The sequence below is a fragment of the Dermacentor silvarum genome, chromosome 10 (assembly GCF_013339745.2).
Source record: "Dermacentor silvarum isolate Dsil-2018 chromosome 10, BIME_Dsil_1.4, whole genome shotgun sequence".
Lineage (NCBI taxonomy): Eukaryota > Metazoa > Arthropoda > Arachnida > Ixodida > Ixodidae > Dermacentor > Dermacentor silvarum.
In genome coordinates, this window is record NC_051163.1 from 138,705,752 (window position 1) to 138,724,334 (window position 18,583).

Here is an 18,583-nt window from a genome sequence, read left to right on the forward strand (position 1 = left end):
GTGACTATGCCCTCCGCTTACGAGCTCCACGCACTGCGCACGAATGCAAAATTTGGCTGAGATGTTCTCGCAGCAGCGTATGCTATCCGCGGACTGTGTTTTTTCACCAAGCATGAGGGGGGGGGGGGGGGAGGGTTCAGTACGCCTTCAGGAGAATATTGTCTCGATATGGAGATATATATATATATATGTGTGTGTGTCACAGGTTCAATCCCACTGTAAAGGATTTTTTGTCGTTGAATAGCGGACAATCCCCAGTGTGACATACCCAGTGACCCAAGTTGGCATCGAATATGTCATGTTGTTCGTGTAACAAATGTATTTGCATATGTTTACCATGACACGTGCTTTCTCCCCTCTAGCCACCCTCCGCAGTGGGTACGCGCCATAGGGAGCAAGCGAGCATGGCGGCTTCGTCGACGCATGATGGCGGCGTTGCTGAAGCGGCCCAGTCCCAAGTCGTCGAGCGCCTCGTCAAGATGCTCGACCAAGTGGAGAAGCGCGTCGAGCTTCTGCGAGAGCATGCCGCGTCCATAGAGCAGGAGCGGCGGGGGCTCGTCGACACCCTGAGCTCGGTGGCCAACAGCCAAGAGCTCGCTTCGCTCACGCCGGGTACGCCCTTCTTTGCAGGCTTTTTTGCGTGCGTATTAGCAGGTTTCACTGCGATGGCAGTTATACGGACGCTTGTGGCACGTTTCAGCCATCGTAACTGGCGTGCTTTCGCGGTATCGACGACGCATGCGTAGCCAGCGTCCAGAGATGCATGTGACGGTGGCCCCAAACACGACCTATTCTTTAATAGCCAAATTACAGCCGCGCTGGAACGCGATCGTTTTAGCATTACAGTATGGCCGTGTGGCCAACTCGCCTCAGCATCGCGCTCCACTGTACCGTATACTCGGAGGGTAGGCGGGGCAGCTTTCTGCGTTCCACTGCCGGTATAAGAATTGTGCGCACGTTAGGCGTTCCTGGTAACGAGCGCCGTGCGCACCACACCTTGGTGCATACAGTGGTTTGGGCCGAACAGGCCGTGAACTTATCGCTAAACTATAAAGCCTGATTTGAACCGACATCATCTGCGCCGTCCCGTCGGCGCGCCGGTGCCTGTCAGGAGAGAGCGTTTTCTCCCATGTTTCCTCTCAGAATTGGAACGCCGGCGACATTCAGAAAATCTCTTCATTTGAGGAAAATTCTGATCGCGAAGACTTTTTGCTGTCTCATAATTAACAACAGCGCAAGAAATAGGAAAGGTAAAAGACGCAAAAACCACAAAAACACCGCACTGGTAACTGTGGAGTTAGCGCTCAGCACACATCGAGGTAGCTTTAAGAAAACAAAAAGAAACGGAGGTTGTACTGTGTGCGTCTACATTTTGAGACGCGTTTCTTCGCACTGGTAACATAAATGAAGGATGTGGCAACCGTCTAGCCCGTTTAATAGCATTAATCACAGTAAAGCTATGCACGCTGATAGCTTCATCATTCAGCTTCGTTTAAATTTCTACCAATTTATTCTGCTTTTGACCACCCTGTATGTTCATGTAACCAATTGTACGGTGTCCATACTAATTCTTTGTGAGATGTTTCTTGACTTTACGTGTTAATTATGCTCCTTGCCGGTGTATGGCTGCATTCAATACTTAATTTAACTTTCTGAGTGTGTTCAGCCCCCCTTAAAATGCATCTGCCGTGAGCTCCGAATCGACGTCCAACTAGTGCCGCCACACACTCGCTGAAATGCATCCCATCACACACAAAAGCGCTGTCGCAGGGTGCTCGGTGCACTAGCCGGTTGTTATTAAAACTGTAAAATTAATTGCCTGAGCTAACGCCCAAATCTTATTTATTCCAAGCACTTCCCTTTCGAGTTCCCACCGCTGCTTTTCAACCTCTGCCACCGTTCACACTGCGATTGGCGCTTCCACCGAAACATCGCAGAGTTCGCGAACCTCTTAAGGTATATTTATTTTTTAATTTTTATTTACAGAATACTGCAGGCCATCAAGAGGCCCTAGCAGGAGTGGATATAGATACATTAAAGTAATACAAGTATACGCGTACATACAATACAGATGGATCAATACAATTACACCAAGTACTACAACAACAACAGCAACCAAATAAGGCAGAAAGATTGGTAACAAAACGAAACTAAGCAAGGATGCCTTAACACACCCACAAGCTCTACAATAAAGGACCCAATTGTTAGGTTAGATTATACAATCAGGGTAGTGAAAAAGTACCAAATACTGTACCAAAAACAAGGCAACAACATCCCAATAACAACTGAGCGCATAAGGAAACAAGATACTAACAAAGCAGAAAAGAAAACACTACGTCCTATGTAATACTATAATTTGCTCGATTATCTCGGTGCTGTGTAACCACGCCGATGGAAGAACGTTCCACTCATTTACTGTGCGTGGAAAAAAAATTGAACGCATTAGTTTTGGCACTGAAAGGGGTAAGGGACTCAGCATGGCGGTACCTTGTTTCTCGGGTGAAGAGGGGCGATATATAATCAGCTGGATTTAAAGCTAGTTTCCTGTGCTTCAGCTGAAAAAGAAACTTTAATCTCTGAATCTCGCGCCGAAGCTCCAATGTTTGACTGCCATGTTGACGCATTAAGGTGGTCGGGGAGTCTGTCTGTCGATACTTTGAATAAATAAACCGGATAGCTTTCCGCTGGATCCTCTCTAGGGCATCGATGTTAAGCTTCGTGTGCGGATACCAAACAATAGCTGCATATTCAAGCTTCCGTCGAATAAGCGACGAATCTGCTAACTGTTTTGCCTGGACCGGTGCTTGTTTTAATTTATGTTTGAGGAAACAGAGTTTGCGAAAGGAGGACGTTTGATATGTCTGAATTCCATTTCAATGTGTTTGTTATAGTTACACCTAGGTATTTGAATTTTGTGACCTCAACTAGTGACTGTGATGCAGTCGAGTACGGAAAGGAAAAACAATGGAATTTTCTACTTATTTTCAAGAATACAGTTTTCTGGGCATTAAGAACCATGTCCCATTGTTCACACCACTTATGAATTTTCTGTAAATTATAATTAAGGAATGCTTGATCCTCAGAACACTTCACTTCAATAAATAACACATTCATCAGCAAACATTCGGATACAAACTGGCTCACTAATTACATAAACAATGTCATTTATGTATATTGAGAACAAGGGCCCAAGGACACTTCCTTGTGGTACACCTGATCTCACAGGTAGTTGCTGCGAGTAATGACCATCAATACTTACAAACTGCATTCTGTCGCTTAAATACGCTTTAATCCAAGAAACTATGAATTCGGGTAAGCCTAGAGACTGAAGCTTTAAGATTAGTTTTGCATAACATACAAGATCAAATGCCTTCTTAAAATCCAAGAATATAACGTCAACCTGACCTGACTTATTCAGAACCGAGACGAAACTATGAACAACTGTTGTCTGTGACTGTGGAGAGCCCCTTTCTAAAACCATGTTGGAACGGGGTTATTATGTTATTATCGGCTAAAAACTTGTTTATTTACTTCGCGATGACATGCTTCAGAATTTTACAACATGGCGATGTCAGTGAGATTGGTCCATAGTTTGTTAATGGCATGGTGTCTTCTTTATTGAAGACAGGAACGATTCTAGCAGTTTTTCAATCAGTAGGAATGTTAGCTGTTGACAGGGACGCACGAAAAATAACGACAAGAAATTTAGCAAGTATCTCGGCATACCGGCGAAAACAGGGGTTCGGTATATTGTCAGGTCCACGTGAAGATTTTGTTTTTAAGTTAAGTAACATAGAAACAACACCGGGTTCTGATATAAGGGTAGATATTTCGTAACCGTTTTTAAGGCTCCGCTGTAACGGTTCAGTTTGGCTAGAAAAAACAGTGAAAGTAGTCATTGTACTTCTCAGCTATACTACGTTTGTCATCGATAGTCACGCCATCGCACACAATGCGATCAACTGACTTCTTTTTTGTTGAAAGGTATCGCCAAAACTTCTCAGGTGAATTTCTAATGAAATTAGGAAACGTGTAGTAGAAGTAATGGTGCTTAGCGTTATAGATTGCCTCGTTCAACCTTGTCAGTGCCATTTGCACTGCGTTATTGTTATCTTCGTTTGAGGTGCAATATATCTATTGTTATCCAAGGATTGTTTTTGCGTGTTTTTTTATTTTGTTCGGCACGAAATTATCAAGACAGTACGCACACAGGCTACTTAAATGTATTCCACAGTGATTCGACATCATGTCCTTGAAAGTTGTCTAGGTTATGAAGCAGATAATCCAGAATACTTTCGTCCTTAGCATGAGAGAAGTCTTTAGTCAGAACTGCAGTGACGATTGTTTTTTACATCGAGGGAGCACGTAAGACACACCATACGGTGGTCAGAGATGCCTTCCTCTACAGTTATACTGTAATTTTCAATCGAACGGCTGATAAAGATCAGATCGAGTATTGAAGCAGAATTATTTTGAATGCGAGTTGGTTGATTAACAATCTGGTGAATGTTAGCACTGAGCATAATGTCAGACATGTAATCAACATGTTCACATTTGTCACTATTCGAGAATTGCCGATTCCAATCGACATTTGGAAGGTTAAAATCCCCAGCTATAATGATTCTGTCATTCTGAAAGCTCGCGACGTGATCACACAGCCGATGCCAAAATTCAGGGGGAGAATCGGGTGCCCGAAAAACTGCAATCAGAAATAAAGAGCGTTGCTGACATGATAACTTCAGCGTGATACTTTCGTGGTTATCAATTTGGTGCGTCAGTAAAGCCGGTATATTTATTTTCGCAAGTACTGCAACTCCCTCTCTCCGTGAACGTCTGTCTTGTCGAAAAACTTGATACGAGGGAGTAAAAACATTTTCGTCATCAATATCACTGTGCAACCATGTTTCTGTGATTACAATACCGTGGGGAACATAACTTAGAAGGATAAATTCAAGTTCAGTAGCTTTGTTTACAACGCTGCGTGCATTTATGTTGAGGAACCGGAAGTCAGATTCTTGAGTCTGCTCTTGTCACTTTTCATAGGAACGCTTCTCGCGGCTCGGCATTTTAACACGGCAGTTCTTGCTTTCGTCCCAATAATACAGGTCACCATCGATCCGCAGTTTATCATGTGTAATTGTTACTCTCTTGCGCTGATCCTTTTCGCTTTTGGCGCTATTCCACAAAAGCTTTCTTTTCCTCGATGTATTAGGCGACTAGTCATTCTGGATGGATAACTTCGTTCCTTTTAGCTTATATGCGTTTTTCAGTACTTCTTATTTTTCCTTATAATCCTGAAAGTATACTATCACAGGTCTCTGTTTACTCATCTTTCCAAGGCGGTGAATTCTTCCCACTTATTTGCAGGACGCATTTAGCTTTTCGCAAAGAAACCTCAGTGCAATAAAACTGCATTTAGTAGCTGCGCAACACAGACTCCATTTTGTTCTATCTCACACTTCTTCTTTATTCTCTTCCCATCCCCTGCTCTTTGTCTTGTTTCAACTTCTTCTATTTGCAGGCCGCCATAGGATTGCTTGATTCCCCCCAGCATTGTTTGCATCCCTCCTGGGATGATACTTGAATATATTTCCAATAGCAGCGGATTCCATGGTGTCATTGGGACCAATGTACCATATGGGCTTTAAGTGTCCTTGTTGACTTGCCGTCTTCATCACACGAAATTGCCCGTTATAGGACGCGTTCAGGCTTGGTCCTCGTTTCACCAGCACGAAGTCACCGACGTCGGGTATTGCCAACGTTGCATTATACCTCTTGTCGAAGTGTCTCTTTATTCTTTCACGATACCTTGATGTACTATCTTCAGTTCCGGCTGCTTCTGTGAGCTTTAAGTTCTTGTCAGTGCCAAGGCTGAAATCCGCAGGCAGATAAGGTGGTTTCCCAGTTGCAGCGAATAGAGGAGTGCATCCCAGGCCTGTTGTATACGAGCGGTTGTGGTGAGCTACTGCCGCTTCCAGAGAGCATTTCCAACCACCAGGGAATGAAGGATACATGCTAATGTATTGTTTAATGTCTCTGATAGCCCTTTCAGCTAGCCCATTTGCTGCGGGATGAAAGGGTGCAGTGAAGCGTAACTTAATGTTAGGTTTTTCAGCCCATTCCTGTAGCCGACGGCTTCGGAAGGCAGGTCCATTGTCGGAGACAATTACTTTTGTGTTGTCAAACATTTTCCGGTTCAAAAAAGAAAGTACGCTGTTGGCATCTTCTTTACCAGGTCTTGCGGCAATCATCCTGGTGCACTCATCGATACACAACAGGAAGGCTTGTGTCTTCTTAACTACTTCAGACTTTTTTGGTAGTTCTGCGAAGTCTAGATGAATAACCTCAAATGGTGTGGTAGCTTGAACATGTCGTCGCAATTCCCGAGGTAGGCCATGTATTATCAGCGTTATAGCAGACTTCAGTGGAAGTTCCGGCTCTGCAAGTTGAAGTAGTCGACGTTTTTCGAAGAAATAGTCAAGCACTGCTCCAGACCTGTAGCGACAAAATATCGCTTGATTCCATCGCTCAAGCAGACTGCCTTGAAATGACGAGATGAAGCTCTCCTTCCATGTGCTCCATGCACCACAATGATCTCCCGTGATGCGCAGCTCGTACAATTTTCTTGCTATGCCATTTAGAAAAGGGAGCATATGCTTCACTTTTCTTTCATCTGTCTCCCATTCGTTTTGTTGACAGGCGTTTACAAAGAACGCAATCCAAGCGTGTGGATTTCCCGACAAACCATCGAGCGGTTCAGGCTGCACAACCTCCGTAGGAACGCTTTCCTTAAGACTGAGAGCCGTGATAAGAGTCTGAATCATGTCATTTTGCTGGGAAACTTGCTTTTGTTGAAGCTGAATCGCCTGAAGCACAACGAATAGATCAGAATGGTAAGTTGCCTCCGATGCGGCTGGCTTCTCTACTTGCGATAGCACAAGGCGGTTGAAAAGGGAGACTTGAAGATTTATCTTCACGGACCCTTTTTCTAAGAGATTAGATGCCTTCTGCAGAACGACAGATCCGAGCTCACCTGTCGTCACGTCGATGGGAAGTTGGACTGGCGGGTCTCCAGGGAGCGCGTACTTCGTGAAGACGAGGCTGTCTTTGACTGGCTGAACGAAGAAGGTTACCCACATCATGGATCGTATAAAGCCGACTGCGCCAAAATGTGTAATAAAACTGCATTAGTAGCTGCGCAACACAGACTCCATTTTGTTCTATCTCACACTTCTTCTTTATTCTCTTCCCATCCCCTGCCCCTTGTCTTGTTTCAACTTCTTCTATTTGCAGGCCGCCATAGGATTGCTTCACTGAGTAACAACTTTCTGTTTCAGATCCTGTTCAGTATCTTTTGAATTTTCAGGTACACCGAAGACAATAAGGTTAGAACGTCTGCTTCTGTCCTCAAGGTCAGTGGCCTTCTCACGACAGAAACTAACACATTGTTCAATTTCTTCTATGCGAGCAGTTCTCCTTTCCAGCTCAGTGAACCGGTGGTTAAATTCAGTAAATAAGTCCTGCAAACTATTCTGCTGGGTTCTCAGTGCTGCAATTTCAGCAACTAGTGTGTTCTGGCCTTCCAGCAACGGCTTTAGCATCTCCTGAGTAGTAAGGCCGGGATTTATTTCCGCATCCCCGCCTAAAAGTAGCATGCACACGCAAAACACTTCACGAGCAATGTCAATGCACTTCATGGGGCACGGCATGACCACAAGGCCACGGAAGTCACTCCCAATAGTACAATAAGTTTCACTAACCTGCGCGAACCAAAAAAGGTGCTCGTAAGGCAACATGCCGAGGTTTGGTCCGCCGTGCCCGCTGAAGCGAAGATTCTGCGATGCGGCTTCTATTGCAAGTGGATGAGAGGTGAACAGCCCAGGAGATGGCGCTCCAGCGATGCCGTCACATGCCCAATGGAGATATTGGTAACACATCTCTGGCGCTTCCTGATCGTAGCTGCACGTGTCAATGTCATGTACAAAGACTTATGTGCGCGTGTCTGCTGCGGCGGACGGCCAGTGGTTATAAAATAAGAAAAAGAATCGCGGGATTCGGCGCGAGCTCGCCTGATGCGGCACCTCGGCCAACAGCCAATGACGAAGATACACGGGTGCCGGAAGAGGTAGCAAAAGAAGAGAAGAAGGAAGGCAGCGTTCGAAGAGAAGGTGGGTGTGCGGAGTGCTCGAAGCAAGGTTGTCGGGCTCCGGGTCCGAACCTCAAGACCTCAAAGCACCCGTCGGAGAATTGAGGCTGTCAAACTGTAGGTCCGAGTCTCAAAGACTTCAGGAGCGCCGGGCGGAGAAGCGAAGCGGTCGGGCTGCGGGCCCGAGTTTCTTGACTTCAGCGACGATGCGGCCTCTGTTCTACCTCCAGCCTTTGGTGTCCGTGGGTCCTGCAGTGACATGGTGCTGAAGGCAAGCCCTTCCTACTTTCCTCCTGCGACTTCTTGGCCGAGCTGCGGACGATCGTCAAGACGCAAGTAGTGTCTTATACTCACGCGACCGACGCACTGCATCTGACTGGCTGTCGCAACGCCGCCCCGTACAGCGCTGCACCGACGCTACCAAATAATTGTGACCGGTCACGAACTTTACTGTTATATAGTGAGAGAACATTTAAAAGTGCATGAACGTTTATATTAGTCTTAGTACCTTGGTTAGTTAGTTTGTGTGTGTCACAGTTTGTGTAAATTATATGTTCATGTCTTGTAAACAATCGGCTTCGTTGTTTTATTGCGATAGCAATTATATGGACACTCAAAAGCAGATTTCTGCCGCCGGCGTCGCCGTCGCCGTCGCCGTGAGGTTCCGTATGACGTCATTTGGAGAAGAAATCGTTGCCGCGCGCCGAACGCTGTATGTGCGAGTGAAAGGGCGCGAGGGGCGCGTCTTTCACGGGGAGTGAACGCACGGCGGAGAACAAACGCGCGTTCTGCGCCGTGCTCGCGTAAGGGCTGCAGAAGTAGGCGTCTCTGTTCTCCTTCACAATCACCATGTATGTAGAGCAAACGCGCCTTCTTCCGACGAGCGAGAGGCCGTGGGGGAGTGGGAGGGAAGGGAGGCGACGTTTAGCTGCGGCACGCAGTGCCTATTTATATCAGAGGCTCCGGCAACAGTCACCAACGCCGCACGCATTTTGAGCGAACGCGGGCAAAACGCCGATGGCGTCGACAACAGTTCTGCGTGTTGCAGATGCTGCTGCATGTCCAAGTTTATACAGCTGATAAAGCTAATATCATTACTCCGTATAGCTCTCTACAAGTTTGCTATCGCAATTGATGCTTCGCCTTTCAGGTGAAACTGCGACAACTTTTCTTTTCCCCACTGCGAATTAGTCTCAGTGGTGGCCTGAATAATTCGAACCATGCAATTACAAATACATTCCCGGGTAAACAACCCCTCGTTGACTTAGGAAGACCAAATCATCACAAATTCGCGTCCGCGTGACAGGACGAAGCCGGTTGTTCACAGTTCCTTTACCGACAAGTGAATATAAGTTTGGCAGAATTTATTACGTTGGGTGAGCGCTTGGGGCTGCAGGGCGTGGAGTTGAGAAATTGGGCGGACGATCAAGTCGCCAAGGCTCGGGAAGAAGATGCGAAGGCGCGTGAGGAAGGGGCGGCGGAAAGAGAGGCGACCAAACAGCGCCTTGAGCTAGAAGAAAAGAATTTGCAGTTGCGTCTGAGGTTCGCTGAGGTGGGAGAAAGCAGTGTGAGTGGTAATGGTGCAGGTCACACGAACCAAGCGGACGTCTTGGCCCCCATCAACCCACATAATCTTAGCCCCATGTTCAATGACTCTCGAGATGACCTCGACGCATATTTAAAGCGCTTTGAACATGTAGCCACGGGACAGGGCTGGCCAAAAGAAAAGTGGGCCACCGATCTCAGCTTGTGCCTCGGTGATGAAGCACTGAAAGTGTTTGGTCGTTTATCGCCCGAAGACTCCCTAGATTATAACAAAGCAAAACTAGCATTGTTAAAACGATTTCGTTTTACTGCTGAAGGTTACGGAGAGAGATTTCGGCAAAGTAAACCGCAGGATGGAAAAACCGGCAAGCAGTGTGCTACTCGGCTGTTCAGCTATTTCGACCGTTGGGTGGAGATGGCCAACCAAGGGAAGACGTTCAATGCGGTTCGAGACTTGATCGTCGCAGAACAATTCTTGAACAACTGCCATAGTCGTTTGGCGCTTTTTCTTCGGGAGAGAAACTGCAAGACCGTGGATGAGGCCTCGGAAGCGGCCGATCACTATTTGGAGGCACAGATGCAGCATAATTTGCTGTTGTTCAAATAGAGGCTAGAACAAAATCCTGGCAAAGAAACGAATGAGAAACCAGGTGTGAAGTCTCAAGTCCGTTGCTTCATATGTGATAAGATAGGACACAAGACATTGGATTGCCGTGTGAAGACAAAACAGCCATATCGTGAATATTGCCGCAGATATGGACATGACGTGCAATCATGCAAACGAAATGAACCAGGTGCCAAAGGCTCATTAGCATGCTGCATACTACCTCCCGACCAGCAAAATGATGCAGCGGAAGGCTTTGAATGTGGTACCAAGCAGCAAGATGAGACATCGTCTAATGCTTTGGGAGTCTGGTCGAGGAAATTGTTTCACATGCCGGTGTTGAAAGGAGAGCTTTTTAGACAGACCGTGTGGGTTCTGAGAGATACAGGAAGTAACAGTATAGTCGTGAGACGAAATCTTGTACCGGACGCAGCAATGATAGGCACTGAGTCTATGATACTTACTGGCTGATGGTAGCTCCATTAACGTTCCGGAAGCAGAAGTCAACATTTCATCACCGTTCTTCTCCGGTGTTTCGGTCGCAAAGTGCACGGAGAGACCATTGTATGATGTGATCATTGGTAACGTTCCTGGAGCACGCCAACCCATGGAACCAGATCCCAATTGGAAAGCATCCTCGTTTACTTCTGTAGCAAGTAAATCACGCGAGATGAGCACTACGAAAGAAGACAGTATTTCTCTGCAGGTTATAGTGGGTGCCAACATCTCGAAACCATGTTCCCCGGTGGGCGCTGGAGCTTTACAATTGTCAAGAGAAACGTTTCGGACAAAACAGCAGGAAGACACAACACTATAGGTTTGTAGAAGCAAAGTCAGAAAATATTCCGGGAAAAGGTACAACTGGCCATTCCTTCTACCTGGATGAAGGCGTATTGTACAGATCCTATCAAATATGCCCGGGAAAAATAATCGATCAAGCAGTGGTACCGAAGTGCCTACGCCTCGAAGTCCTTAATATGGCACATGACAACTCCTTGTCTGGGCATCAAGGCATACGGAAAACCACGGAACGGGTCCTTAGATCATTTTATTGGCCCGGCGTCCAAGAGGACGTTAAAAGATTTGTGAGATCATGCGATGTATGTCAAAGAACCTTTCCAAAAGGTAGAGTGGGCAAGGATCCACTGGGACGAATGCCGCTTATAGATACCTAATTCGAACGGGTAGCGGTAGATATCATCGGTCCCTTGACTCCAACATCGTGTAAGGGCAACCGATATATACTCACTCTTGTAGACTTTGCAACTCGCTTCCCGGCCGGCATCCCTTTACCTTCTATCGACTCAGCAACTGTAGTCGAACGGCTGGTTGAGATGTTCTCAAGGATCGGTTTCCCACGTGAGATCCTATCGCAGCCATGGCCTAGTAGTAGGACGCCCGCCTCGGCTGCGGGAGGCTGTGGGTTCGATTCCCACCGCCGCCGGGTACCCACTGGTTCTAAAGGGTACAAGCGTACCCCGGCCTGGCGTTCGGCTTCCTTCAGGGGTGATACGCTTGGGAAAGGAGCCTGCGCCCTGAATTCCCGTCGAAACCAACGTGAGCACGGAAAACAAGTGGTGTCTGGGCCGCTCCCATGGCGGTCATTTCCCATGTGGCGCCCCAAGCACCTATTGAGGTGAGGGCGCCTTCGGGTTGAGGTCAAACACTCCACGGAACGGGTCCTTAGATCATTTTATTGGCCCGGCGTCCAAGAGGACGTTAAAAGATTTGTGAGATCATGTGATGTATGTCAAAGAACCTTTCCAAAAGGTAGAGTGGGCAAGGCTCCACTGGGACGAATGCCGCTTATAGATACCTAATTCGAACGGGTAGCGGTAGATATCATCGGTCCCTTGACTCCAACATCGAGTAAGGGCAACCAATTTCTCTCATGAACTCTGATCTAAAGATCAGAGTTGATGAGAGAAATAAATTATTTACTCGCCATCAAGCATCTCAGTTCAATGCCTTATCATCCAATGAGTAATGGAATGGTGGAGCGCTTCAACGGAACCCTTAAGATGCTGCGGAAACTATGCCAAGAAAAACCTGGGATCGATATCTTGCCCCTCTTCTTTTTACGTACCGTGAGGTGCCACAAACAAGCCTCGGTTTTTCGCCATTTGAATTGATATACGGACAAGTACGAGGACCCTTGGCCATGATCAAGGATATCTGGACAAATGACAGGCTCAAGGAAGATGTTAAGACGACATATGCATATGTCCTCGACCTCAGAAACCGACTAGAAGAGACCTTGAAGTTAGCTCATCAGAACTTGTGCAAAGCTCAGAGGACTCAAAAGGGGTACTACGACCGAAACAGTTTTCGCCGACAGCTGAAGATAGGAAATGGCGCGCTCATACTCCTCCCAACCAGTGATAACAAACTCATGATGAAATGGAAAGGACCATTTATAGTCACTGGAAAGAAAAATAACTTTGACTACTGGTTGGACGTAGGCCATACCACTAAATTATTCCACATCAACATGCTGAAGCGGTATGAAGAGCGCCAACCACTAGCTAGGTTCCAAACTTCCTCTTTTGTAGTGACTGAAGAACCAGAAACTGAAGCCCCTTACCACGCTTTAAAGCTGAAGCAGGTGGGGGTATCGAAGGCATTCCTCAGAAATGGTTGGAGCTGAATATTTGTGCAGGTCAGGATCAGCTATTGAATCTAGCCCTTTGGAAGTTCATGCTTCTGTGTGCTTTCTTGTTTCTTTTATTGTTTTTCGTTGTTGATGTCTGCATGTCGCTCAACCTGTTTAGTACATGTATTCTATGAAGCCTCACGAATTCACGCGCATCGCCGCAGTTTTTTTATTTATTTTTGCTTCCTCATAACAAAAAAAAACTTTTCGAAAAGGGGGACTTTTGTCATGTACAAAGACATATGTGCGCGTGTCTGCTGCGGCGGACGACCAGTGGTTATAAAATAAGAAAAAGAATCGCGGGATTCGGCGCGAGCTCGCCTGATGCGGCACCTCGGCCAACAGCCAATCACGAAGATACACGGGTGCTGGAAGAGGTAGCAAAAGAAGAGAAGAAGGAAGGCAGCGTTCGAAGAGAAGGTGGGTGTGCGGAGTGCTCGAAGCAAGGTTGTCGGGCTCCGGGTCCGAACCTCAAGACCTCAAAGCACCCGTCGGAGAATTGAGGCTGTCAGACTGTAGGTCCGAGTCTCAAAGACTTCAGGAGCGCCGGGCGGAGAAGCGAAGCGGTCGGGCTGCGGGCCCGAGTTTCTTGACTTCAGCGACGATCCGGCCTCTGTTCTACCTCCAGCCTTTGGTGTCCGTGGGTCCTGCAGTGACATGGTGCTGAAGGCAAGCCCTTCCTACTTTCCTCCTGCGACTTCTTGGCCGAGCTGCGGACGATCGTCAAGACGCAAGTAGTGTCTTAACGTCTTATATTCACACGACCGACGCACTGCATCTGACTGGCCGTCGCAACGCCGCCCCGTACAACGCTGCACCGACGCTACCAAATAATTGTGACCGGTCACGAACTTTACTGTTATATAGTGAGAGAACATTTAAAAGTGCAAAAACGTTTATATTAGTCTTAGTACCTTGGTTACTTAGTTTGTGTGTCACAGTTTGTGTTAATTATATGTTCATGTCTTGTAAACAATCGGCTTCGTTGTTTCTTTTCCCCACTGCGAATTAGTCTCAGTGGTGGCCACAATAATTCGAACCATGCAATTACAAATACATTCCCGGGTAAACAACCCCTTGTTGACTTAGGAAGACCAAAATCATCACAGTCAACACTGCTGTTGTAGACGTGTAGCTCCAGATGCGCGGCAATTCCAACTTGAAAAAGGAACGCCTGCGCGAACCAAAAAAACACCGCATATCCACGGGGTGAATGATGATGAGTGGCCGAAGCTCCGGAGGGAATCATCGGTAAACCGTGAATCTTCCGTGTAATTCGCCCAGTCTCGCCGCACTAAATCGAACGATTGACTTCCACCAATGACACGCGCCATATGTGACGTCATTCCTATTTTATAACAGCGCCCTTCATTATAATTTCACCGTCTCCCGCTTAAGGGGACGCTAGCACAAACGCGTTAGAAACGTGCAGTACTCTCTAGTAAGGGGGAGAGGCCACAGCGTCTTACGCAGCCGTTTACACATGCCGGAACGTGCACCGCGTTTGCCGACGCCATCACATGACTGCTGAGAGAGTATAACCCGCGTATTCATAAACGTTCCTCGACTTGAACTTGACTTGCCACCGCCTTCAACGTGTTTCGAACGCGCTGCCCAAGGCGGTGGCAAGTCAAGTTCAAGTCGAGGAGCGTTTATGAATACGGGGGTAAGGCGGAGAGGCCACAGCGTCTTACACCAGCTTCTTACACGGGCCGTAACGCGCTAGCACAAACGCGTTAGAAACGCGCAGTCTTTCGTTAATGTTGGGTATTTATTGTCATCGTGGTGCGTGTGTCCATGTGCGCTTCATGGCGTAGTGGTTAGCGCCACGCGTTCGGATGCGAGGGGTCCCTGGTTCGATTCTGCGCTACGGACACAACTTTCAGAACTTTTTTTCATAAGTAGACGTGGCTACCTACTACGACGACAACGACTACTACTACTACTACTACGACATACTACAGTGGAGGTACAGACCCACAACCTAAGGAGCTTCGCCCCTAAAAGGTGCTCGTAAGGCAACATGCCGAGGGCAGGTCCGCCGTGCCCACTGAAGGGAAGATTCTGCGATGCGGCTTCTATAGCAAGTGGATGAGACGTGAACAACCCAGGAGATGGCGCTCCAGCGACGCCGTCACATGCCCAATGGAGATAGTGGTAACACATCACTGGCGCTTCCTTTTCGGAGCTGTGCGTGTCAACACTGCTGTTGTAGACGTGTAGCTCCAGATGCTCGGCTATTCCAACTTGAAAAAGGAAAGTCTGCGTGAACCAAAAAAGGTGCTCGTAAGGCAACATGCCGAGGGCTGGTCCGCCGTGCCCACTGAAGCGAAGATTCTGCGATGCGGCTTCTATAGCAAGTGGATGAAACGTGAACAGCCCAGGAGATGGCGCTCCAGCGACGCCGTCACATGCCCAATGGAGATAGTGGTAACACATCACTGGCGCTTCCTGATCGTAGCTGTGCGTGTCAACACTGCTGTTGTAGACGTGTAGCTCCAGATGCTCGGCTATTCCAACTTGAAAAAGGAAAGTCTGCGTGAACCAAAAAAGGTGCTCGTAAGGCAACATGCCGAGGGCTGGTCCGCCGTGCCCACTGAAGCGAAGATTCTGCGATGCGGCTTCTATAGCAAGTGGATGAAACGTGAACAGCCCAGGCGATGGCGCTCCAGCGACGCCGTCACATGCCCAATGGAGATAGTGGTAACACATCACTGGCGCTTCCTGATCGTAGCTGTGCGTGTCAACACTGCTGTTGTAGACGTGTAGCTCCAGATGCTCGGCTATTCCAACTTGAAAAAGGAAAGTCTGCGTGAACCAAAAAAGGTGCTCGTAAGGCAACATGCCGAGGGCTGGTCCGCCGTGCCCACTGAAGGGAAGATTCTGCGATGCGGCTTCTATAGCAAGTGGATGAGACGTGAACAGCCCAGGAGATGGCGCTCCAGCGACGCCGTCACATGCCCAATGGAGATAGTGGTAACACATCACTGGCGCTTCCTGATCGTAGCTGTGCGTGTCAACACTGCTGTTGTAGACGTGTAGCTCCAGATGCTCGGCTATTCCAACTTGAAAAAGGAAAGTCTGCGTGAACCAAAAAAGGTGCTCGTAAGGCAACATGCCGAGGGCTGGTCCGCCGTGCCCACTGAAGCGAAGATTCTGCGATGCGGCTTCTATAGCAAGTGGATGAAACGTGAACAGCCCAGGAGATGGCGCTCCAGCGACGCCGTCACATGCCCAATGGAGATAGTGGTAACACATCACTGGCGCTTCCTGATCGTAGCTGTGCGTGTCAACACTGCTGTTGTAGACGTGTAGCTCCAGATGCTCGGCTATTCCAACTTGAAAAAGGAAAGTCTGCGTGAACCAAAAAAGGTGCTCGTAAGGCAACATGCCGAGGGCTGGTCCGCCGTGCCCACTGAAGCGAAGATTCTGCGATGCGGCTTCTATAGCAAGTGGATGAAACGTGAACAGCCCAGGAGATGGCGCTCCAGCGACGCCGTCACATGCCCAATGGAGATAGTGGTAACACATCACTGGCGCTTCCTGATCGTAGCTGTGCGTGTCAACACTGCTGTTGTAGACGTGTAGCTCCAGATGCTCGGCTATTCCAACTTGAAAAAGGAAAGTCTGCGTGAACCAAAAAAGGTGCTCGTAAGGCAACATGCCGAGGGCTGGTCCGCCGTGCCCACTGAAGCGAAGATTCTGCGATGCGGCTTCTATAGCAAGTGGATGAAACGTGAACAGCCCAGGAGATGGCGCTCCAGCGACGCCGTCACATGCCCAATGGAGATAGTGGTAACACATCACTGGCGCTTCCTGATCGTAGCTGTGCGTGTCAACACTGCTGTTGTAGACGTGTAGCTCCAGATGCTCGGCTATTCCAACTTGAAAAAGGAAAGCCTGCGTGAACCAAAAAAGGTGCTCGTAAGGCAACATGCCGAGGGCTGGTCCGCCGTGCCCACTGAAGCGAAGATTCTGCGATGCGGCTTCTATAGCAAGTGGATGAAACGTGAACAGCCCAGGAGATGGCGCTCCAGCGACGCCGTCACATGCCCAATGGAGATAGTGGTAACACATCACTGGCGCTTCCTGATCGTAGCTGTGCGTGTCAACACTGCTGTTGTAGACGTGTAGCTCCAGATGCTCGGCTATTCCAACTTGAAAAAGGAAAGTCTGCGTGAACCAAAAAAGGTGCTCGTAAGGCAACATGCCGAGGGCTGGTCCGCCGTGCCCACTGAAGCGAAGATTCTGCGATGCGGCTTCTATAGCAAGTGGATGAAACGTGAACAGCCCAGGAGATGGCGCTCCAGCGACGCCGTCACATGCCCAATGGAGATAGTGGTAACACATCACTGGCGCTTCCTGATCGTAGCTGTGCGTGTCAACACTGCTGTTGTAGACGTGTAGCTCCAGATGCTCGGCTATTCCAACTTGAAAAAGGAAAGCCTGCGTGAACCAAAAAGGGTGCTCGTAAGGCAACATGCATCACCGGTTCCACTACACACGTACAAAATACTGGAGTAAATGACGGGAAACACTTTGGCAGCTCTATTTTTAAGTATTTCACGAAACCACGAGCAATCTTTTGTTTTTTTTTGTCATGTAGTATTCATGACTATATCCTTCTTCACGATAATGAAAACATATTGTCGAAATGAACGGCTGTGGCTTCTCAGAAAATGATGCAAATGTGACCGTTAAGTGACGGCTGGTTTGTAAAGAGTACGGTTGTTCGAATCCCCAGCAAAGACAATTGGACGCTGTTTTTCTTATTCGGCCTTGGAAACTGTACCACGAGCGGACTAGACTCCTCGCGCGAACACGCACGGAGTCCAGCCCGACTGTGGCTGTATTTGAATACGGCACGAATTCAAAATGCTGCGCGAGCACCACCACGTCAGAACGCCCCTGTTCAAGGAGTTTAGAGACGGCACATATAGCTACGGGCCTGTGTTTGTCTCTGTCCTGTGATCATACGTTACCACACCACCTTTACCACGAGCGCGCACACGGAGTGAGATTTCCATCGACTAATGCACTTCCAGCGCTTCGGAAGGAACAGAAAGTTCAGAAGGACGGAAGGAAAGAAACTTTATTTCGAAAAAGAAATACTAGGCGAGTGTGGTTGGACCCTTAGTCCAGGGCTCCACTGGCGCGAGCGGCTCGCTGGGATTGGTCCAGGAGAGCCACTTGGCTCTCCTTTCCTTCGTCCGCAAGCCATGCTTCCCACTGCCTATTAACATGAGTGGTTGTGATGGTTTGGGTGGGCTAGTAATATGTGAAGGCCTTTCCAGGCACTCTCATGTGATATGTTGTAGTGTGGGTTTGTTGGAACACCTAGGACAGACGTCCAGAAATCTAGTCGGGCTTATTTTACTGAGGTGATGCAGGCTGGGGAAGCTGTTTGAATGCGTCTCCAGTTTCTACTCTGCTGTCTGTTAAGGGCCTTGTGTGAATGAGCTTAGAGTCTGCATTCCTCCCGTTGTTGTAGAAAAATCTCGCGAGTGCTTGGAAGATGCTCCACGCTCGGCTCGGCCGCAGCTCGGTTGTTGAATCCTCGAGCGATACGATCTGCCGCAACGTTACCCTCCAAGCCCTCGTGAGCCGGCCACCAGATAATGTCGTGGTGTTCTTT

General features: G+C 48.1%; 1 protein-coding gene across 1 annotated transcript in view; it reads left to right on the forward strand.

Moving 5' to 3' along the window:
• The first annotated feature begins 404 nt into the window (after positions 1–404).
• Positions 405–18,583, forward strand: part of LOC119431875 (BAG family molecular chaperone regulator 2) — a 71,580-nt gene continuing 53,401 nt past the window's right edge. The window contains exon 1 of the mRNA XM_037699320.2: positions 405–612. Coding sequence (XP_037555248.2) covers positions 405–612 — 208 coding nt within the window. The remainder of the gene's footprint in view (positions 613–18,583) is intronic.